The 24,029-nt window shown below is 40.8% G+C and overlaps 1 protein-coding gene across 3 annotated transcripts in view; it reads right to left on the minus strand.

The window, feature by feature from the left end:
- EFCAB2 (EF-hand calcium binding domain 2) overlaps window positions 1-24,029 on the minus strand; it is a 130,034-nt gene that overhangs the window by 42,549 nt on the left and 63,456 nt on the right. For all 3 annotated transcript variants that reach the window (XM_043923684.1, XM_043923682.1, XM_043923683.1), the window contains exon 3: window positions 13,224-13,296. In XM_043923684.1, coding sequence (XP_043779619.1) covers window positions 13,224-13,296 — 73 coding nt within the window. The remainder of the gene's footprint in view (window positions 1-13,223; window positions 13,297-24,029) is intronic.

Here is a 24,029-nt window from a genome sequence, read left to right on the forward strand (position 1 = left end):
AACAGGCAAATTTGGCCTTGGAGTACAGAATGAAGCGGGGCAAAGGCTGATACAGTTTTGCCAAGGGAACGCACTGGTCATAGCAAACACCCTCTTCCAACAACACAAGAGAACACTCTACACATGGACATCATCAGATGGTCAATACCAAAACCAGATTATATTCTTTGCAGCCAAAGATGGAGAAACTCTATACAGTCAGCAAAAACAAGACCAGGAGTTGACTGTGGCTCAGATCATGAACTCCTTATTGCCAAATTCAAACTTAAATTGAAGAAAGTAGAGAAAGCCACTAGACCATTCAGGTATGACCTAAATCAAATCCCTTATGATTATACAGTGGAAGTGAGAAATAGATTCAAGGGATTAGATCTGATAGACAGAGTACCTGAAGAACTATGGATGGAGGTTCATGACATTGTACAGGAGACAGGGGTCAAGACCATCCCCAAGAAAAAGAAATGCAAAAAGGCATAATGGCTGTCTGAGAAGGCCTTACAAATAGCTGTGAAAAGAAGAGAAGAGAAAGGCAAACGAGAAAAGGAAAGATATACCCATTAGAATGCAGAGTTCCAAAGAACAGCAAGGAGAGAAAAGAAAGTCTTCCTCAGCGATCAATGCAAAGAAAGAGAGGAAAGCAATAGAATGGGAAAGACTAGAGATCTCTTCAAGAGAATTAGAGATACCAAGGGAACATTTCATGTAAAGATGGGCACAAAAAAGGACAGAAATAATACGGACCTAACAGAAGCAGAAGATATTAAGGAGAGGTGGCAAGAATACACAGTTGAACTATACAAAAAAGATCTTCACGACCCAGATAATCACGATGGTGTGATCACTCACCTAGAGCCAGACATCCTGGAATGTGAAGTCAAGTGGGCCTTAGGAAGCATCACTACAAACAAAGCTGGTGGAGGTGATGGAATTCCAGTTGAGCTATTTCAAATCCTAAAAGATGATGCTGTCAAAGTGCTGTATTCAATATGCCAGCAAACTGGGAAAACTCAGCAGTGGCCACAGGACTGGAAAAGGTCAGTTTTCATTCTAACCCCAAAGAAAGGCAATCCGAAAGAATGCTCAAACTACTGCACAATTGTACTCATCTCACACGCTAGCATAGTAGTGCTCAAAATTCTCCAAGCGAGGCTTCTATAGTACATGAACTGTGAACTTCCAGATGTTCAAAGCTGGATTTAGAAAAGGCAGAGAAAGCAGATATCAAATTGCCAATATCCACTGGATCATCGAAAAAGCAAAAGAGCTCCAGAGAAACATCTATTTCTGTTTTATTGACTATGCCAAAGCCTTTGACTGTGTGGATCACAATAAACTGTGGAAAATTCTGAAAGAGATGGGAATACCAGACCACTTGACCTGCCTCTTGAGAAATCTGTAGGCAGGTCAGGAAGCAACAGTTAGAACTGAACATGGAACAACAGACTGGTTCCAAATCGGGAATGAAGTACGTCAAGGCTGTATACTGTCACCATGCTTATTTAACTTATATGCAGAGTACATCATGAGAAACCTTGGGCTGGATGAAGCACAAGCTGGAATCAAGATTGCCAGGAGAACTACCAATAACCTCAGATATGCAGATGACACCACCCTTATGGCAGAAAGTGAAGAAGAACTAAACAGTCTCTTGATGAAAGTGAAAGACAGTGAAAAAGTTGGCTTAAAACTCAACATTCAGAAAACTAAGATCATGCCATCCGGTCCCATCACTTCATGGCAAATAGATGGGGAAACAGTGGAAACAGTGACAGACTCTATTTTTTTGGGCTCCAAAATCACTGCAGATGGTGACTGCAGTCGTGAAATTAAAAGACATTTGCTCCTTGGAAGAAAAATTATGATTAACCTAGACAGCATGTTAAAAAGCAGAGACATTACTTTGCCAACAAAGGTCCATCTAGTCAAAGCTATGGTTTTTCCAGTAGTCATATATGGATGTGAGAGTTGGACTATAAAGAAAGTTGAGCGCCAAAGAATTGATGCTTTTGAACTGTGTTGTTGGAGAAGACTCTTGAGAGGCCCTTGGACTGCAAGGAGATCCAACCAGTCCATCCTAAAGGAAATCAGTACTGAATATTCATTGGAAGGACTGATGATGAAGCTGAAACTCCAGTACTTTGGCCCCTGATGCGAAGAACTGATTCATTTGAAAAGACCCTGATGCTGGGAACAATTGAAGGCAGGAGGAGAAGGGGATGAGATAGGATGAGATGGTTGGATGGCATTACCAACTCAATGGACATGATTTTGTGTAAACTCCGGGAGTTGGTGATGGACAGGGAGCCTTGGCATGCTGCAGTCCACGGGTTTGCAAAGAGTCAGACACAACTAAGCAACTGAACTGAACTGAACTGAGATAGAGTATTAAAAAGCAGAGACATTACTTTGCCAACAAAGGTCCATCTAGTCAAAGCTATGGTTTTTCCAGTAGTCATATACGTATGTGAGAGTTGGACCATAAAGAAGCTGAGCACCGAAGAACTGATGCTTTTGAACTGTGGTGCTGGAGAAGACTCTTGAGAGTCCCTTGGACAGCAAGCAGATTAAACCAGTCAATCATTAAAGGAAATCAACCCTGAATGTTCATTGGAAGGACTGATGCTAAAGCTGAAGCTCCAATACGTTAGCCACCTGATCCAAAGAGCTGACTCACTAGAAAGGACCCTGATGCTGGGGAAAATTGAAGGCAGGAGGAGAAGGGGACAATGGAGGATAAGATCATTGGATGGCATCACCAACTCAATGGACATGAGTTTGGGTAAACTCCAGGAGATGTCGAAGGACTGGGAAGCCTGGCATGCTGCAGCCCACAGGGTTGCAAAGAGTCAGACATGGCTGAAAGAGTGAACAACAACACTCCCAGGTAAGTCGCCCACAAACAGGAGGATAATCACAACTGCAGAGGTTCCCACCAAAGAGTAAGAGGTTCAAGCCCCACTTGGGCTTCCCAGTTCGGGGTCCTGCACCAGATGAGCCCCTAGCGTGTCTGCCTTTGTGAACAGGAGAGCTGGAAGGCTATAGGAAACAGAGACTCCTCTCTTAAAAGGTGCACATAAAATCTCACACTCTGAATGCTAACTCAGAGGCAGTAGTCAGAAGGAGCCTAGGTCAGACCCACTTGCTAATCTTGGAGAGCCTCCCAGAGAGGCAGGAAGCAGCTGGACCTCCAAGGGATGAAGACACTGGTAGCAGCCTTTTCTGCAAGCTTCTTCTACCACAATGACACTAGCGCTGCCAAGCTCCATTTCAGAATCCTTCCACTAGCAAACCTCTGCTGGGGGCTTGTTCACCCACTAGTGGGCTGGCAGCAGCCCCTCCCTCACATGTTCTCCCCAGGCCACACGGACAGCTGCCGATGGACTCAGCCCTGCCCTCCAGTGGTCCAGCAGCAGTTGCACCCCCTCACCAGGCTCCTCGGTCAAACCACACAGGAAGCCTACCCCACCCTCCAGGAGGAGGCAGGGCCTTGCAACCAAGTGAATCAAGGGCCAGCCCCCTCACCAGCGTGCCCACAGCAGTCAGCCCTGCCACAATAGAAGGGCACACGCAGCCCACACAGGGGGCATAGAGCTCTGGTGATCAGAGGGGAGCTGCTGAGCCCCCTAGGACATCTGCATAAGGCTACTACTCCAGGATTGGGAAACAAAACTGACCCACTTAACACACAGAAATAAACAAAGAAAATCAGGCAAAATCAAGAGACTGTAACAAGAGACAGAGAAGGACATTACATAGTGGTAAAGGGATCAACCCGACAAGAAGATATAACAATTGTAAATATATACTGAACCCAGGAGCAGCTAAATATATAAAGCAAATATTAACAGACATAAACAGAGAAATCAACAGTAATACAATAATAATAGTAGGGAACATTAACACTCTACTTTCATTAACGGGCTTGCCAGCATTTAACATTTTCAGACTCAAACTTAAGACATTCTAGTGGATGTGTAGTGGCACCTCATTATCCCCACTGACTAGAGATATTCATCATCTTTTTATGTGCTTATTGGCCACTGATACTTTTTCTTTCACGAAATGTCCATACAAACCTTTGGCTATTTTAAAAATTAGGTTGAAAGAGACATTCATATGGGCTTCCCTATGTAGCTCAGCTGGTAAAGAATCCGCCTGCAATGCAGAAGACCCCAGTTCGATTCCTGGGTTGGGAAGAGCCCCTGGAGGAGGGCATGGCAAACCACTCCAATATTCTTTCCTGGAGAATCCCCTAAATAGAGGAGCCTGGCGGGCTACAGTCCATGAAGTGGCAAAAAGTCGGATACGACTGAGCGACTAAGCACAGCACAGATATTCATATATTATCAAATGAACTATACAATATCAAATAAATTATCTTTCAAATATTTTCCCCCAATCCATGACTCGCATTTGTTTATTTCTACTTTTGGCTGTGCTGGGTCTTCATTGCTGCCTGTGGGCTTTCTCTAGTTGCGGCGAGCAAGGGCTACTCTTTGTTGTGGTGTGCAGGCTTCTCATTGTAGTGGCTTCTCTTGTTTCAGAGCATGGGCTCTACGGCGCATGGGTTTCAATGGTTGTGGCTCAAGGGGTCTAGAGCTTGGACTCAGGAGTTGTGGCACACAGGCTTAGTTGCTCCGCAGCATGTGGAATCTTTTTCAGACGAGGGATTGAACTAGTGGCCCCTGTATTACAAGCCGGACTCTTAACCACTGGACCACCAGTGAAGCCCTGTATGTTTTTAGCTCCACCCTTTGATGGGCAAAAGTTTTTAGTATTGATGAAATCAATCATTGTTGTTCCTTTATGGTTCATGCTTTCTTGTCTCTTTGTTTAAGAAATCTTTGGCTAACCCAACATCACAAAGTTTTCCCTATGTTTTCTTCTAGAAGTTTTATAGATTTAGCTCTCATGTTCAGTTCTATGATCCATTTCAAGTTAATTTTTGTGTATGGAGTAAAAGAATGTTGCAAAGAGTGTTGCTTCTTTCTATTCAGATAACCATTTGCTCAAATGCTATTTATTGAAATGATTATCCTTTTCTCATTGAATGATGTTGGCACCTATGTCAAAGATATGTGTGGTTCTATTAATTCTCTAGTCAGTTCCACTGATCTATATGTGTACCAGTGTACAAAATATCACACTGTGCATGATACCACACAATATGTGTACAAATATAATACTCAAGATTATTGAAGCTTCATAGTAAATCTGCAATCAGTTCAGTTCAGTGACTCAGTCGTGTCCGACTCTTTGTGACCCCATGAACTGCAGCACGCCAGGCCTCCCTGTCCATCACCAACTCCCAGAGTCCACCCAAACTCATGTCCATTGAGTTGGTGATGCCATCCAACCATCTCATCCTCTGTTGTCCCCTTCTTCTCCTGCCCTCAATCCTTCCCAGCATCAGGGTCTTTTCAAATGAGTCCATTCTTCACATCAGGTGGCCAAAGTATTGGAGTTTCAGCTTCATCATCAGTCTTTCCAATGAACACCCAGGACTGATCTCCTTTAGGATGGACTGGTTGGATCTCCTTGCAGTCCAAGGAACTCTCAAGAGTCTTCTCCAACACCACAGCTCAAAAGCATCAATTCTTCGGCACTCAGCTTTCTTTATAGTCCAACTCTCACATCCATACATGACCACTGGAAAAACCATAGCTTTGACTAGATGGACCTTTGTTGGCAAAGTAATGTCTCTGCTTTTCAATAGGCTATCTAGGTTGGTCATAACTTTCCTTCCAAGGAGTAAGCGTCTTTTAATTTCATGGTTGCAATCACCATCTGCAGTGATTTTGGAGCCCCAAAAAATAAAGTCAGCCACTGTTTCCACTGTTTCCCCATCTATTTGCCATGAAGTGATGGGACCGGATGGCATGATCTTAGTTTCCTGAATGTTGAACTTTAAGCCAACTTTTTCACTCTCCTCTTTCACTTTCATCAAGAGTCTCTTTAGTTCTTCTTCACTTTCTGCCATAAGGGTGGTGTCATCTGCACATGAGGTGGTATAAATCCATCTTTGTCCTTTTTGTCAAAATTATTTTGGTTGTTCAAGGTCGTTCATGTTTCCATTCAAATTTTAGAATCAGTTTGTACATTCCTTCAGAAAATTTTGCTATGATTGGTTGAAAATGTGTTGAATCTAGAGATCAATCTGAGAAGAACTAACATCTTAAAAATATTGAGCTTTCTAATTCACAAACATGTATATCTATTTATTTAGATCTTAATTTCCCTGTACAATGTTTGCTGCTTTTAGTATATAAGTCTCATCTATCTTTTGTTAACTTTATTATTTCACTTTTTAGGCTATTATAAATGGAACTGATTACTTAATTTTTCTAATTGTTAACTTATAGTTTATAGACATATAATTAATTTTGTATGTTGACTTTTTAGCCTGTAACTTGGCTAACTTCATATATTAGTTCTAATGACTTTTTGGTAAATTTCTTAGGATCTTCTACATGCGCAATCATGTTGCTTGAAACAGTTTTACTTTTTATTATCCAAACTGTGTATTTTTGGTTATTATTTCTTGCCTTGTTGCACTAGCTAAGATTTCAAGTACAAAGATGAATAGGAGTGATGAACATAGACATTCCTGATTTTAGGTAGAAAGCACTGAGTTCTCACCAATGAGTAAGATGTTAGCCTTAGGGCTTTTTGTAGATGTCCTTAGCCAGGTAAAGAAGTTTCCTTTTCTTCTTATATTGCTGGATATTTTTATCTTCAATGAGTGTAGAATTTTTTCAATGTTTTCTCTGTATTTATTCAAACAATTATATCATTTATCTACTTTGTTCTATTAATGTAGTAAATTACATTGATTAATATTAAGCTAACCTTAAATTTCTGGTATAAATGGCACTTGCTCTAGATGCATTATCCTTTTTAACATATTGTTGAAATTAATTTGATAAAATTTTGTTAAGGATTTTTTTGCATCTATGTTAATAAAGTCCATAGTTTTATTTCTTGTAATATGATTGTTTGGTTTTGGTATCAAGAGTAATACTAGCCTCAGAAAATGAGCTGAAATAGTGTTCTTTCCTGTAATATTTTCAGAAAGATTTCTGTATAGAATTGGTACTCCTTCTTCCATAAATGTTAGAGCAAATTCACCAGTGAATTCATCTGAATTTCTAGTTTTCTTTGTGGGAAAATTTTTAATTATAAATTTAATTTTGGTAATTGATATGGGACTATTCAAATTCTCCAGTTTTTGTTGAGTCAGTTTTGGTTATCTGTCTCTCAGGGGATTTATCCATTTATCTAAGTTGTCAGATTCATTGGCATACAGTTTTTGATAATGTTTCCTTATTATTTGAAGGATAATGAAAACCCATTCTTCATCTTAAAGATTTTTTTATACAGAAGCCACTCTTTAATTTCTGTTTCAAGAAGTGACTATAGCTCTAGTACTATTAAGAACTGGTAGAAGGGAAATTTCATAATTAAATAAAAGATAATTTAAAACATTTTTTATTGAAATGTAGTTGATTTACAATGTTGTGCTAGTTTCAGGTATACAGCAAAGTGATTGTTTTATATTTATATATAGATATACATGTTTATATATATATTCTTCTTCAGATTCTTCTCCATTATAGGCTATTACAAGATATTGAATACAGTTCTCTTTAATCTTGATATTGGTAATTTGTATCTCAATGTACTTAGCTGTAAGTTTATCAACTGTATTTGAACAGATTCATATTTTTTTTCAGTGATTTTTCTCTGTCCATTTTCTATTTCACTGATTTCTGCTCTTTATAATTTCCTTCCCTCTATTTATATTGTGTGTATGTTGGTCTTGTTTTTCTAGTTTCTTTTTTTTTTTTTTAAAATTAAAATATTTTATTCAATCCTAGAAGTTCGTTTTTTCTTACAATTTTAACAGAAATCCACACCTTTTTTTGTCAGTCCCTACAAGTACTGAGAGCCCTGACACTGAGCCGGGGGACCTAATGGAGAACTGGGCTCGGTGTCTGACCTCAAGCTTCCTTCCTGGCGGTTACTTGGGTGCCAGTGCTAAGAAAGGGCCCCATCTAACAGCCCAGCCCTCATTTTGCCTTGTCTTTCATCACATTTGAGGACATTCTAAGACAATTGAGTCATTTACCCCTTGTACCCAAGAAAAGATCGCCCCCAACAAAATCTTTTCTAACCCAATTAAAACGCTGCTGCCGATAAGGTCTGTGGCCAGGCCAGGCTCCTGCTTCCAGGCTGTGGACGTGCGCGGTGTCTGGTCCTCATAATGAGGTTAGGCCTGGTGGCCTTTCAGTGAAGCCCCCCGGGCTCAGGGAGGGAGACGGATGCTTGTTGGCACGTTCAAACCCTGCGGCAGCTCCTGGCCCTGGTTGATCAAGTTAAGTGGGGTCTGGCTGCAGGTGTGCGGGGGCAGGGTGGGGTGACGTCACAGCCCGAGGTTCCAGAAGCTGCCAGAGACCCCAGATCCCCGTCCTGTGCTCTGACGGGAAGGAGGGCAGCCGGGTAGAGGCCCACACGAGCTCGCACAGGCGCTCGGTCTGGTGGGCCAAGGAAGCCTAGTTTCTTAAGATGAGAATTTAGATAATTATTTGCAGATTTTTTTGTCTTTTCTAATATAAACACTTAAAGTGGTAAACTGTCCTCTAAGTGATGTTTTACCTGCATCCCACAAAGTTTGACATGTTGCATCTTCCCTATCACTCAGGACAAAATGTTTTCTAATTTTCCTTGAGATTTCTTCTTTGATTCATGAATTATTTAGAAGTATGTTGCTTATGGGGAGAGGGGAGGAGAGGTGAGATGTATGGAAAGAATAACATGGAAACATACATTACTATATGTAAAATTCATAGCCAACAGGAATTTGCTCTATGGCTCAGGAAACTCAAACAGGGGCTTTGTATCAACCTAGAGAGGTGGGATGAGGAGGGAGATGGGAGAGAGTTTCAAAAAGGAGGGGATATATTTATACCTATCAGTGATTCGTGTTGAGGTTTGAAAGAAAGCAACAAAATTCTGTAAAGCAATTATCCCTCAATAAAAAAATAAATAAAATTTTTAAAAAAGAAGTATAATTCCAAGTACTTGAGGATTTCCTAATGATCTTATTCTCAATTGCTCTCTATTTAATTCATTTTTTTTGGTATTAAAAATCTACTAAGACTTGTTTTGTGGCCTAATACTTAAACTATCTTAATGAACACTCCATGTACACATGGAAAGAACATGTATATTGCAGTTGTTCAGGGTAGTATTCTATAAATACTAATTAGGTTGGAGTGGTTGATGGTATTGTTCATATATTCTATATCTCTGCTAATATTTTATATGGCTATTCTATCAGTTACTTAGAGCAGTTTACTGTAATCGTCATCTGTGATTATGGAATTGTCTGTTTTTCCTTCTAATCTGTCTATGTTTGCTTTATGTATATTAAAGTTCTATTATTAGGTGCACACACACTTTTGATTTTTAGACTTTCCTCATGACTTGACCTTTTTAAAAATCACTGTGCAATGTAATAATCTCACCAGCATTGATATTATTTTCCAAACATCTTTTAGTTCTCTTTTGTAATTACTTTAAATTCTCCATAAGTACACTTAGGTTTGAACTTTTTTGTTTGTTTGTTTGTTGTTTTCCATTTATTTTTATTAGTTGGAGGCTAATTACTTTACAATATTGTAGTGGTTTTTGTCATACACTGACATGAATCAGCCGTGGATTTACAAGTATTCCCCACCCCGATCCCCCCTCCCACCTCCCTTAGGTTTGAACTGTAAAGGATGTAGACCACTAAGTATCCTTTCCACTTGTACTGAAACGTCATTATCTCCTCCCAGCCCTTGCACACTGAAGATCCCAGGCGGCTCTGACTTAACATCAAAGGAAAAATTGTTCAGTAATCTGTATGTTGATAAGATTTTCATTAACCTTTCTCATTTTTGCTGGGTTTGTGACATTCCAAACAGGCAGAGATTATGTGGGACCAGTGGTTAACTACAGAATATTAAGTAGAGGGATCAATGTTGAGTGATTTTTTAAAATGATCTAGTTCAAGAGAAACACTGGATTTCAAATTCATCTCCAGGAAGTGGAGAACTGAAAGTTAGTATGAATCTACAATAAAATTCAAGTAAATGACGATTAGAGAACCAAACACAGACTTCAATTTTTTATAGAAGAATTTTAAAGTATAGTCACTATTTCATTTCAGAACAAATGAGGCAGAAACAGTTTCAGTTCTGAAACTACTACAGAGCATTTAGTGATAGGACATCTACCTCTAGACGTTCACTATTATGTAGCTTTGTATGTATGTATGTATCAAATATCTGTGTGCTTTTTTTCCTCTCAATTATTTGGGAAACTTCAAAAAGGACAGTCACATGCAAACCTTTTCAAGCATATTGCTAGAATGCAATGTGAATAAACTGCGTTGTGAATAAGTACAGAAAAACATTTATATAGAGCTTAGATAGCTCAGTGATCTTTATGAGATCATAACTGTTCTAAATATCTGTAATTTTCAAAAGTCGTGTCAATGTACCTAAGAAAACGGTAAAGACAAAATAAAACATTGGGACCTGAACACCTACTGTGGCTAACTAACTGCCCAAACCTGTGAGGGTGTTTTGGTAGCAAGTCATCTACAGAGCAAGCAAATCCAAATATGCAGAGTGCCCACCAAGTAACAGCTGATTCCTTACAGTTATTAAATTTAATACTCATAAAACACCATGGTATTGTTGCATTTCTTTTGCATGTGAAACCAGACTTTGAAAGATTAAGTAGCTCACCAAAGGTAACACAGCTGTAAGCAGTAGTTATGGGATCTGAACCTCAATCTCTCAACACTAGATGTAGTATTTGTTCTACTTTGCAAAAGAAGCCTATATATAGATCAGGAGTTGGCAAACCTTTTCTGTAAAAGGCCAGAACCTTTAAGCTTTGCAAATCATATGGTCTCTTAAATCCACTCTTGTAGTAAGTAAGTAGCTATAGATAATATGTAACTAAATGAGTCTTACCCTGTTGATGCGGAAGATTGAAGGCAAAAGGAAAAAGGGGCAGTGAAGGATAAGATGGTTAGATAGTATCACTGACTTCATGGACATGAATCTGAGCAAACTCCAGGAGCTAGGGGGGGACAGAGGAGCCTGGCGTGCTACAGTCCATGGGGTTGCAAAGAGTCGGACGTGACTTAGCAACTGAACAGCAACAACAAAATGAGTCTAGCTATGTTACAATAAAACTTTACAAAAGTAGGTTGTGGACTGGATTTGGCCCAGGAGTTGTGGTTTGCTGATCCCTGCTATAGATTAAAACATACAAGCAAACCATAAAAGAATTAGGTTCTAAAGTTTCAGAGGTATTTTTCATTACTGCTCCACTTAGTCTACTCAATTACAAACCATAATTGTGATTTCACTGTAAATTCATCTTCCAGTTCTAGCTCTTCTACAGTGCCAACTTTCCTCTCCCCAGTACAAATTCTAGCTTTGATGATAGTCACTTTAAGGGAGCGATCAACACTTTTTGTTAGTGAGGACCAGTGCAGGAGATGGTTTTTCCCGCTACTCAGTAAAAATGACTTTGCTGGATCCCAAAATGGAAAACCGTTTCCTGCTTTACTGAATATTTTTAAATGCTAATAAAAAATTGGTACTTGGTTTTAGTTATCAAGATGGTAATGCGAATGAACTTATGGACAAAACAGAAACAGACTCACAGAGTTAGAAAACAAACATCGTTACTAAAGAGGAAATGTGGGGGAAGGATAAATTAGGAGTTTATGATTAACATATCCTCACTACTATGTATAAAACAGACAATAAACAAGTTTCCTGTGCTACTGCATAGCACAGGAAACTCTACTCAAGATTCTGTAACAACCTATATAGGAAAAGAATCTGAAAAAGAATGTATATATGTATGTGTACAACAATCACTTGCTGTATACCTAAAACTAACAACATTGTAGATAAACTATATTCCAATACAAAATAATTAAATTTTAAAATTGTTAATGTGGAGCAACAGTCATCTTTCCAATCTATGTACTTCAGGATTCAAAATTTGTCTTCTTATACATTATTTCATTTATCTTTGAAGCAAATTCTGAAGTAAGTATTATTATGGAGAAACTGATGCAGAGGTTAAGCGACTCACCCAGAGTCACTTCCTTCCCAAAGAAGCAAGTACTATGCTGGGTGCAAGGAATAAGGAGATAAATAAAATCATACATGCTTGCCTTTGTCCCTATCCTCTTTGTTGATACTTGGCCTCCACCAAAATCCACATACCTAATAAACAAGTTTGAAAAGAGTTTTCTAGTGACTGCCCAGGTAGTTTTTTTCCCTCCAGGCCTCTGCTTTGTTAAACTGAAAGTTGTACTTGAAATTTGATCAGATACTTTTCTGGAAAACCAAACAAGGCGTGAAGCTCTCTGGTTTTGGGCTTCTCATCACCGTTTATAAGATAATTCCCTCCAGCAACTCATCTACACTATTACAAATAAGCATTTTCAAAATTCAATGTCAAGTGAGTTATTATTTTATTCACTACTAATTGTGAAAGTTAGTTTTATTTCCTCAGATATATTCTGTACAGTCTTTACTCTTTCTACTCCCTGTAAACTGACATTATTTACTATATTCATCTGTCAATTTTCATTCTGCATACAGTCAGTCCCCTGTGTCTACTGGCCTTTCTTCAACTAATTACAAAGAGTGTAATGTCTAAAGTGAGGTCCTTACTTGAGCCATCGCATTACTTGGTCATAAACATTTCTTTAAGATCTGATATCAATTCTTCCAGATCCTGTTGATTTGCTAATTCACATAGCTGTCCTAGGGCTTCCCTGGTGGCTCAGCGGTAAAGAATCCACCTGCAATGCAGGAGTCACGGTTTTGATTCCTGGGTCAGAAAGATCCCCTGGAGGAGGGCATGGCAACCCACTCAAGTATTCTTGCCTGGAGAATCCCATGGACAGAGCCAGGCGGGCTACAGCCCATGGCGTCGCAAAGCGTCAGACACGACTAAAGTGACTTAGCATGCATGCACGTTCATAGCTGTCCTAATGTCTTCACTAAGTACATCTGGTAATTTAGGGCATTTTTCACTTCAGGTAAGGATTGGCTTTTTTTAATTACAAGAAGATAGAGCCACGCAAAGAGTCATTCCATTTCATTCAGCCATGAATAAAAGTTTCTTCGCCTACTTACCTCTGCAATCAGATCATGTAGCTCTCCTTCACTAGGGCAGCATCCTAATGACCTGATAATTGTTCCGACCTCTCTGTGGGGAAAAAAGCAGTCAATTGTTTTAGAATATAAACTCTGAAAAAACAAGCACTATGTTTCTCTAAATTATTTCACAGCAGGTGTAGCACAGCAAAAAAAGTCATGTAATAAACATTGCCTCAAGAGGATGGAAGATACTTTCTGAGGAAAGGAAAAGGCAGACTAGTGAACCCAAGAGAGAAGAAAGAAGTGTTTGTGTTGACTGGCAAGCGCAAACCCTGCCACTTCCTAACTGGTTTTAAGTGTTAGTTAATTCTTTTGAGCCACAGTTTCCACATCTGTAAAATGAGGATGATAATGTCTAAGGAGGTGAAGTCTAGAGGCAGGGTACCTAAAAGTAGAACCTCTAGTGGCAGACTATTGTTGTTTAGTCACTCAGTCAGGTCCAACTTTTTTGAGACCCCATGGGCCATAGCCCACCAGGCTCCTATATCCTGGGATTTCCCAGGCAAGAATACTGGAGCGAGCTGCCATTTCCTTCTCCTGGAGATCTTCCCAACCCAGGGATCAAACCCTCGCCTCTTGAATCTCTTCCTTTGCAGGCAGATTCTTTACTGCTGAGCCACTGGGGAAGCCATTGGCAGACTGCTAGGGTTCCAACTCCAGCCCTGTAATTTGCTAGACTGGGCAGGTTAATCTGCATGCATAAGCCTACCTGGCAGGTGAAACACAAGATTCTTCCTTGAAATACTCAGAACTGGGCTGAGAATACTCTAATGGCCAAATAATATGAGATACCATAACATAAAGCACAGCACTTGACAGAGTAGACACTCAATAAATATTAGTTATTCCTCACCTCCTCCCCCATAGGAATGTAATTCAATTTATCAATAACCTAAGAAAAGTATAAGCTATATTCAGTACTCCCTGGATGCTCAGACAGGGGATTTATAATAGACTATTAAATGTTTTCATTTAAAATGGTTAAAAAGTTGTGATATTTTGAAAGTTAATTTGTTCAACTTAACTAAATGTTAATGTTAACTAATGTTAGCAACTTAACTAATGTTCACTTAACTAGAATATTTAACTTCTTTACCATTCTGGCTAATATCTGTGGTATTATATTTACTCTCTATTTTACAGAGAAAACATTTTAAATAAGAATTTTTAAGTTCTTCACTTCAGGAGGCTGAAGGATGAGTATCAGGAGAAAAACCTGAAGTCAATAACTGTGGAATATAGGATTCCTGGTGTTCACTGACTGATTTGAGGGCCAACTAAACATGTAATGTCTTCGTGTCAACTCTATTTCGTACCTCCCTGGTCTCCTTAGTCTCACTGCTTTTCATGCCCACGTGCCTCACTAAGGCAGGATCTGAACATGATGCTGTTACTAGAGACTAAAAATGTTTTATGAAATTATACTTTCTCTCAAGAAGCAGCTAAAGATGACCAATGAAACTGGCTAACACCAATGTAGTAATACTCTTGTAACATCAGACTGGGTATTGCATATGTTAGAACAAATAGTTAATGAGGCAGGGACAAAAAATATATAATTTGATAAACAGTCATGGATTTATCTCCTCCATAACCTTCTAGGCCTTCTGTTCTGTGAATCAGAGAACTGCTTCAACTCCAGACTCAGAAGGATAAGAATAAAGGCTGCCTTAACTCACAGAAACAAAGGGAAGGCAGGGAAGTGAGGAGGGTACTGTTTGTATGCCCCTGCTGGTTAGAAATCTTGGGGAGGTGCACTGGGGGAAAAAAAGAGAAATTTCAGGCCTGCACCATGCAATACAGAAGCTACTACCTCCACCTGGCTATAGAGCACTGGAAATGTGACTAGTCCAGATTAAAATGGGCTCTAAGTGAAACATATATATGGATTTCAAAAACTAGTATTAAAAAAATGTAAAACATCCATTAATAATTTTTAATTGATTACATGTTGAAATCATATTTTAGACATATTGGTTAAATAAAACATATTGTTTTACCTGTTTCTCTTTTACTTTTTAAAAATACTACTACTAGAAAAATTTAAATTATATATGCAATCCTTCTTTTGATGGTTATTTTCTAAGGAATAGCTGCCATTATGATGCACTTTGTGAAGACAGGTACAATACATAAACAGAAAATTAGAATTGCATTGTGCTGTGTCAGCAATGTAATTTATCCCCCCTGTGCCACTATGAGAAACTTTCAACCTTATTCATTTATTTACTTATTTACTGGCCACATGTCAAAGCATGCAGAATCTTAGTTTTCTGACCAGGGGTCGAACCCGTGCCCCCTGCAGTGGAAGCACAGAGTCTTAAGCACTGGACCTCCAGGGAATTCCCTCAACCATATTTAAATGAAGTCCTGGGTTGCTGACCCAGGTCTCACGTCTTCTGCCAATATCCAAGAAACAGTAACAGGCTAACTTACTAGCTTTCGAAGGGGATAAAATCTAAGGGTAGACTTGACATGTATAAAGATGCATAGGAGAAAATCTGGGCTGGAAACAGATCTGGTAACAAAGCCACGGGAGCAGAAGAGCGCCTGTACGAAGAGTGCCCTGGCTGGAAGAGATGACGACCCAGGAAGAGCTCACAGGAGTCTCCCCACTGACACAATGGTCCACGGATGAGGAATCTGCACTAGACTCAGAGAAGAGGAGCCAGGAAATAAGCTGAAATTCAGGACAGGGTGATGTCATGGAAACTAAGGAAAGAGATGAAAAAAATTGAGTCATCTTCAGTGTTAAATGCTGCTGAAAGGTCAAGGAAGATAAGTTCTGAAAAATGTCCACTGTAATTAGTAAAGAAGGAGATAGTTCTGATTTTGGACCAAGGATATTTCCACTTGAAGGCTGAGGAGAAATCAGGTGGATGGATCTGTGCAGTGAAGGGGAAGAACTGATGTCTGGAGGGGGGACATGGTATCAAGGGAGATTTTTTATTTTTTAAGACCAGAAAGACGCGAGCATGTTTAAATACCAATGGGAATGGACCAGGGTTAAATAGAAGACTGATTTGGGCACCATCAGCTGAACAGATGGGCTTCCCGAGGAGGTGGGAAGGGCTGGGGCGGGCGTTTAGTGCTACATCCACATGGCCATCTCACCTGAAGACCTGCCACCAGCAAGCTGCTTCCTATAAGAAGGCGGTAGATTCCTCCTTGCAGTCTTAGAATATTTTACTCTGTCCCTCTTTCCACTTTGCTTTGAAGAACCCATCACCATCTTCTGCTCTCTGAGGGCACTGGGCTAGACTGTCTCACTTTGCCCAGGCAGACCATAGAAAACAAAGCCTAACGTCCTCTCAGCATCAAGGAACTTCTTTCTGTCTAGTCCTGATGATATAAGAGAAAAGGGCAAAGACCCTTCAGCTGAGGGTCCACAGTGGCCTTGAGAACAATACAAAACGTCAAAAGCTCACCTGTACACAAACAACAGGTTCTCTAGCTCGCCCACCCTCCCTTTCAGCAGAAAGCTAATCTCCTCCTCTGTGCTCTGGGCTCTGGAAGCTGTGGTCAGGATCCCTGCAGCCGACCTGGGCACAGAGGAAGGGGGTGATGCCCATGGCTTCAGGTCTAGACGTCTCAGCAGCACAGCGGTTTCCCTGCCCTTGTTTTCCCTAAAGACTGCATTAGCCTCCTAGGACAATGTGGTCCCCGGTGACTCAGACAGTAAAGAATCGGCCTGCAATGCTGGAGACCTGTGTGTATTCAATCCCTGGGTCAGGAAGTTCCCGTGGAGAAGGAAATAGCAACCCACTCCAGTATTCTTACCTGGAGAATTCCATGGACAGAGGATCCTGGTGGGCTACAGCCCAGAGGGTCGTATAGAGTTGGACACAACTGAACGACTAACACTAACTAACTGAGGACAATATGGGAGAAGAAAAGAAGGAGCCACCAAATTGCTAATGTTGAACTTTTTCTGGTCTGGCACGTGGGGAAATGGAATTAGACTAGATTTAGAAAAGTACAGGAACATGACACATTTTTACCTCTAGTCTACTAGACTACTCTATATACAATTCATATCTATAACCCTAGTTTGTGGTTTGGGAATGGGATGTGAAGTCTTTTCTTTCTCTCTCCATTCTCTTCTGCTCTGCTTCCCCAGGGCCTGACCTGCTGCACCGGCTCCCTTGCCCCCAGGCTCCCAGTCCCAATTGCCCAACATGAGGCAGAGCATTGCAGGTTTCCACTGCTGGATCACACACTGCCCAAAATGTAGCGTCTTAAACAACAACGAGTTCTTATTTTTCATAATTCTGTAGGTTGGCTGGATGGTTCCTCCACCAGTTTCCCCTGGGTTCACTCATGCAGTGTTTGGCAGTTAATTAATCTACACATCGGGTTGCTCAATATTCCACAGTCAACTACTCAAAATTTCCATTATCACCACCCCGGATTCTGGGTCCCTTAACCTTCCATCCTGCCTGCTCTATTGATCCATAACCCTGAGCATCTCTACGTCTCTAATTTTAATTTCCTGTTACCGCAAAGCACTGCTGGAAGAAAACAACAAAAACCTGTGGCCCACTACAGATTCACGCCATCTAGCATCAAGTGTCCTGGACGCTGCCTGACAATCCTTTCTCTCATCTCATGTTGATGCCCTAGCAAACTTCCCAAAGAGCTATCCTGAATCCTCTCTGGCCTCAAGCTCCAAAGCATGGCCTCCCTTAATCTCAGCAGAAAACCCTATCACCTACTTCACCAAAGAAATGAAAACTGCTGAGGTCGGCACCATCACCGACCCTCCTCACTCAGCTCCGGTTGCTCTAACAACATACCACAGACGAGGGAACCTAAACCACAGACATTCATTTCTCCTAGTTCTAGGGGCCTGAAATCCGAGATTAAAGCACTAACCGATTTGGGGTCTGGTGACAGCCCGCGTCCCAGGTTGCAGGTGACCTTCTTCCTGTTGTGACCTCATAGCGGGAAAAGAGCAGGCTTAGGTCTCCCTCTCCTTTGGGGGGCTCCACTCTCATGACCTCATCTAAACCTAATCACCTCTCAAAGGTCCCACCTCCAAATACCATCCTGCTGAGGGTAAGGGCCTAAAATATATGAATCTGAGAAGGACTCAAACCTTCAGTCCATACTACCAGCTTTCCATGCACTTCTCTCACACCACTACAGGTGTGTACATGAAAGTGAACGTGTCAGTCACTCAACTGCATCTGACTCTTTGTGACCCCATGGACACAGGCTCCTCTGTTCATCAGGCTCCTCTGTTCATGGAATTCTCCAGGCAAGAATACTGGAGTGCGTTGCCATTCCCTTCTCTAGGGGATCTTCCCAACCCAGGGATCGAACCTGTGTCTCGCGGATTACGGGATTCTTTACCATCTGAGCCACCAGGGAAGCAAACCTCCTTCCTTACTCTCTCAACCGTGGAGGGAAAAAAAGCACTCTTCCTAACAAAGCTAACCCCGCTCCATTGTCTTGGCTCTTGTTCTTGACACATGTGCCTCTCTTTCAGCATCTTCATTCTTTATTATTTGCTAGCTCTTTGGCTGTAAAACATTCACAATCTTCCTTATCTTGAAAAAATTTCGATGGGTGCCCGACCACCTCCAACTATTCTATTTCTCAGCTTCCTTTTGCTATTACAATACTTAGAAATTATTTCTCTTGTAACTGTCGACTCCATTCCCCACTCATCCACTCCATGTCTAACCCCTCTGCAAAATACTTCCATCACTGGCTCTCTACTCATCAATCAGTCCAGGTCTCTCTCACTCCCTCATCTCTTCCCTTCCCTTCCCTTCATCTGACCCTCTCTTCTTCCTGTAACCCCTTTAAGTGCCCCCTGCTCCGTACCTCTGTTGCAGGCTGATCTCTACTGTTAAAAATATTAAAGATGGCCAAAAGAATAAGAACTATCTTAGATTTGGACAAAAGAAGACCACTGGTATCTTAATATGGAGTGGGAAATGGCAACCCACTCCAGTATTCTTGCCTAGAGAATCCCATGAAGAGAGGAACGTGGTGGGCTACGCCCACAGAGTCACGCAGAGTTGGACACAGCTGAGCGACAGAGCACGCACGTGCAGTACCTTAGTAACAGCACTCGTAGAAGAAAGAGGAACACCACCACCACCACCACCAGCAAGAGTGCCAGTGGTAAGAAAATCTAGACCAGAAGTTCGGAATACACGGTTGTGGAGGATGCCCACTGGAGAAAACAGACATCATGCCTGAAGCTCGCAGCTCTAGAGCACGCACTCTGTGCCCGGCACATTCTATCACCTCATTTAATCCTCAGGAAGTAGGCACTACTAGTATCTCCATTTTCAGAGGAAGAAATTAAACCCCAAAGGCATTCAGGAATGGACCCGAGGTCACATATAGCCAATATGTTAAAGCAATGACTTCCTTGGGACTAGGGAAATCTCAGGAGCTGTGGAGAAGTCTGACAAGGGGGCTAAGCAGAGAACAGGGATGAAAACAGAAACAAAAGCCCTCACGATGTGAGAAAAGTAGGTTAACTAGCCTTCTGGCTAAGAACAGACATCTCCTCTAAGACTTCTAGAAAGAACAGACCTTACGTCTCATTCACCTCCCTTATGACATGATCATGATCTGTATGGATATGAGAAAAAATATCTCCTCACAATAGCTCTGTGGGGTAGGCACTGTTGTTTTATATATGGAGGAAACTGAACCACAGAAACGTCTGGTAATTTCCCCAAGATCCTAGTAAGTAGCGGAATTGGGATTCAGACGCACACACAGGCTGGACTCCACACTCTTAACCACTGCACACCACTATCTCTCATAAATCTCAACTGTGCATTTAGTTAGACTTAAAAAAGAACTTGACTGTAACAAGGTGCTTCTACAGAAAGCTGTGAGTATGCCACCCCATGAGAGCCCTGAACACAGATTCAGGGATCACAAGCTGATGACCAAAGGAAGAAATGTGGCCCTCAGATACGGTTTTGTTTAGCGTAGCCCGTGTTTGCTTCTTTGTTTACAGGGACACATGTAAACATCATGAGAATGGTCCTTCTGCTTCACATACTCTATTATAGGCACGTTCCATGTAGAAATCTGCATACATCACTCCTGAAAAATACCAATTTTGTACTGTTTAGGAGCTAAACTGCAAGAAGCAGGGGAAGGAGCCAAATGGCTTCTTAAAGTTCTCCTCAAGTGCTTGACTCTAAGATTATTTTTAAACATACACACACACACAACCTATGGCTTATAAAAGAGAATGTTCTTGTTCTCAGAGGATATACATTCGAGTATTTAAGGGAAAAGGTCACAGTGTCTACAACTTACTCTCAAAGCCTAGTAAAATGATACAAATCAATACCAGAAAAACAACCCAATCAAAAAGTGGGGAAAAGACCTAAGCAGACATTTCTCCAAAGAAGATATAAAGATGGCTAATAAACACACGAAAAGATGCTCAACATTGCTCACTATTAGAGAAATGCAAATCAAAGCTACAATGAGATATCACCTCACACCTGTCAGAATGGCCATCACCAAAAAATCTACAAACAACAAATGCTAGAGAGGGCGTGGAGAAAAGGGAACCCTCTTGCACTATTGGTGGGAATGCAAATTTATACAGCCCCTATGGAGAACAAAATAGAGAATCCTTAAAAAACTAGGAATAAAAACACCATATGACCCAGCAAAACCACTACCAGGCATATACCCTGAGGAAATCAACATTTAAAAAGACACATGTACCCCAATGTTCACTGCAGTTCTATTTACAATAGCTAGGGCATGGAAGCAACCTAGGTGTCCATCAACAAATGAATGGATAAAGAAGCTGTGGTACATATGTAAACTGGAATATTACTCAGCCATAAAAAAGGAATACATTTGAGTCAGTCCTAATGAGGTGGACGAACCTACAGTGAAGTAAGTCAGAAAGAGAAAAACAAATGCCATATACTAACGCATAAATATGAAATCTAGAAAGATGGTACTGATGAACTATTTGCCGAGCAGCAATGGAGATACAGACATTGAGAACAGACTTACGGACAGAGCTGGTGGGGGAGGAAGGAGAGGGTGGAAGGCATGGAGAGAGTGACATGGAAACATGCATTACCATATGCAAAATAGAGAGCCAATGGGAATTTGCTATATGACTCAAGGAACTCAAACTGGGGCTTGGTAACATCCTAGAGGGATGGGATGGGGAGGAAGGCGGGAGGGATGTTCAGGTGGGAGGGGACTTGGGTAAACCCATGGCTGATTCATGTTGATGTTTGGTGGAGACCAACACAATACTATAAAGCAATTATTCTTCCATTAAAAATAAAATTTAAAAAAGAGTCTAGTCAAATGAAAATAATAATAAAACACAAACATAAATATAAACATAATAAATATATAGGGAGACAGCACACACATCAAAAGCAAGTGTGGCAAAAATGTTGGGAACTGGTGAATCTAAGTGAAAGTACACACGAGTTCAGTGTACCATTTATTATTTGTCTATAAGCATGAAGTTTTTTAAACTTCATTTCATTCATGAAATCAAAACCAAAGTAGTAAGAAACAATAACTGAAACTCTGCCTTGTATAAACTATTCATGAAACAAGCTGCTCCTTTCATGTTATACACTTTTTTATCATTTTGACTTGAAAAATTGATTATTAAGGATGTCTTAGCCCTCAGTTTCATAATAAAATGTACTAGTTACAACATTTTCCCTCAGTATTTTAGAATTTAATATTGAAAACTTAGCAAGATGATAGATCTAAAGTAGTCTGTTTCCAGAAGTACAGGTAGAGGTGAGGTGGATACCTGTCTACCGTGTTTGCAGGGAGAAGAAAAGTGTATGGAAAGCATGGAGCCCTTCTCATCCCTTCACCAAATACCAAGAAGGCAGCGCCAGAACTGCTCCCGCTGTTGCAGGAAAACAGCTGGACTTTGTGAGTGACTCTAACAAGCACTAGGCTCAAGCTCTCCAGACAAGCAATGGCCAGGTCAGCCTCTGGCCCAGGAGGCAGCTGACTGGGAGGCGCCCTTCTGCGGCAGTCCGCTGACTGCACCGCCCAGTAAAGGCCACAGTGAGGGCAACTAAGAAGAAAATTACGCAAAGGCAAGTGAGGTGGAGAAGGGAGGTGATGTTTAAATACTCATAGCCCCTTTCTCTCACATGTGCTCTTTCTTCAAATGATACTGGATGAGGTGAACATATCTCAAGAGGCCTCTCGAGTTCCTAAACAGAGCCCCCGAGAGGACAATAAAGGGAAACGACAGCAGAAACAAACGTGATGTGGAGCTTTTGTTCTCCAATGTCCTGAAATACGAGGCCAGAGCACTGAAGACCACGTGATCCCCCGAGCTACTCTCACATCATAATTCTAGTGCCAGAACAAGGGACATAACAGGAGGGTTAAGGTGCTCTGAAGAACTCCAGATGGATCTGAGACTCCGGCCGTTCTAAAGGAAACCATACTGCAAACATCCAGCCCCAGGTGTTGTAAGGCTCCTGAGAGTGAGCTAAGAAAAAAAGAGAAATGCAAGAAAGAACAGAGGATAGAAAAAACTGGGCCATTAATTTTTTAGAAAGAGACAGAGGTCTGGAAAGAAAGAGATCTGAAAGAGGAAAATGTAAGAAAACATTGAAAGAGATGAAAATATAGTTTTAAGAGATAAGGAATAGAAATGTCAAAGCTTAATGATGAAAATAAAAGAAGCTCAGAATTAAGAGGAAATATGTATTAGATAGGAACTAGAAGATGAAATAAAAATATGAAATAAGAAAATAACTAATATAATTATATATATTAAGGCTGATTAGCCTATTTAACTTTGACTAAATGAGATTTTGAATCAAGCTAATTGATTGAAAAATATTTCAAAATAACCTTTTAAGATGCTCAACATCACTCATTATCAGAGAAATGCAAATCAAAACCACAATGAGGTACCATTACACGCCAGTCAGGATGGCTGCTTTCCAAAAGTCTACAAGCAATAAATGCTGGAGAGGGTGTGGAGAAAATGAAACCCTCTTACACTGTTGGTGGGAATGCAAACTAGTACATCCGCTATGGAGAACTGTGTGGAGATTTCTTAAAAAACTGGAAATAGAACTGCCATATGACCCAGTAATCCCACTTCTGGGCATACACACCGAGGAAACCAGACCTGAAAGAGACACATGCACCCCAGTGTTCATCGCAGCACTGTTTATAATAGCCAGGACATGGAAGCAACCTAGATGCCCATCAGCAGACGAATGGATAAGGAAGCTGTGGTACATATACACCATGGAATATTACTCAGCCGTTTAAAAGAATTCATTTGAATCAGTTCTGATGAGATGGATGGAACTGGAGCCCATTATACAGAGTGAAGTAAGCCAGAAAGATAAAGACCAGTACAGTATACTAACGCATATATATGGAATTTAGAAAGATGGTAACGATAACCCTATATGCAAAATAGAAAAAGAGACACAGATGTACAGAACAGACTTTTGGACTCTGTGGGAGAAGGCGAGGGTGGGATGTTTTGAGAGAACAGCATCGAAACATGTATATTATCAAGGGTGAAGCAGATCACCAGCCCAGGTTGGATGCATGAGACAAGTGCTCGGGGCTGGTGCACTGGGAAGACCCAGAGGGATGGGGTGGGGAGGGAGGTGGGAGGGGGGATCGGGATGGGGAATACATGTAAATCCATGGCTGATTCACGTCAATGTATGGCAAAAACCACTACAATATAAAAAATAATAATAATAATAATAACCTTTTAAAATGATTGTGAAAGTGCTTAGTTGCTAG

This window comes from Cervus elaphus, chromosome 14 (genome assembly GCF_910594005.1).
Source record: "Cervus elaphus chromosome 14, mCerEla1.1, whole genome shotgun sequence".
NCBI lineage: Eukaryota > Metazoa > Chordata > Mammalia > Artiodactyla > Cervidae > Cervus > Cervus elaphus.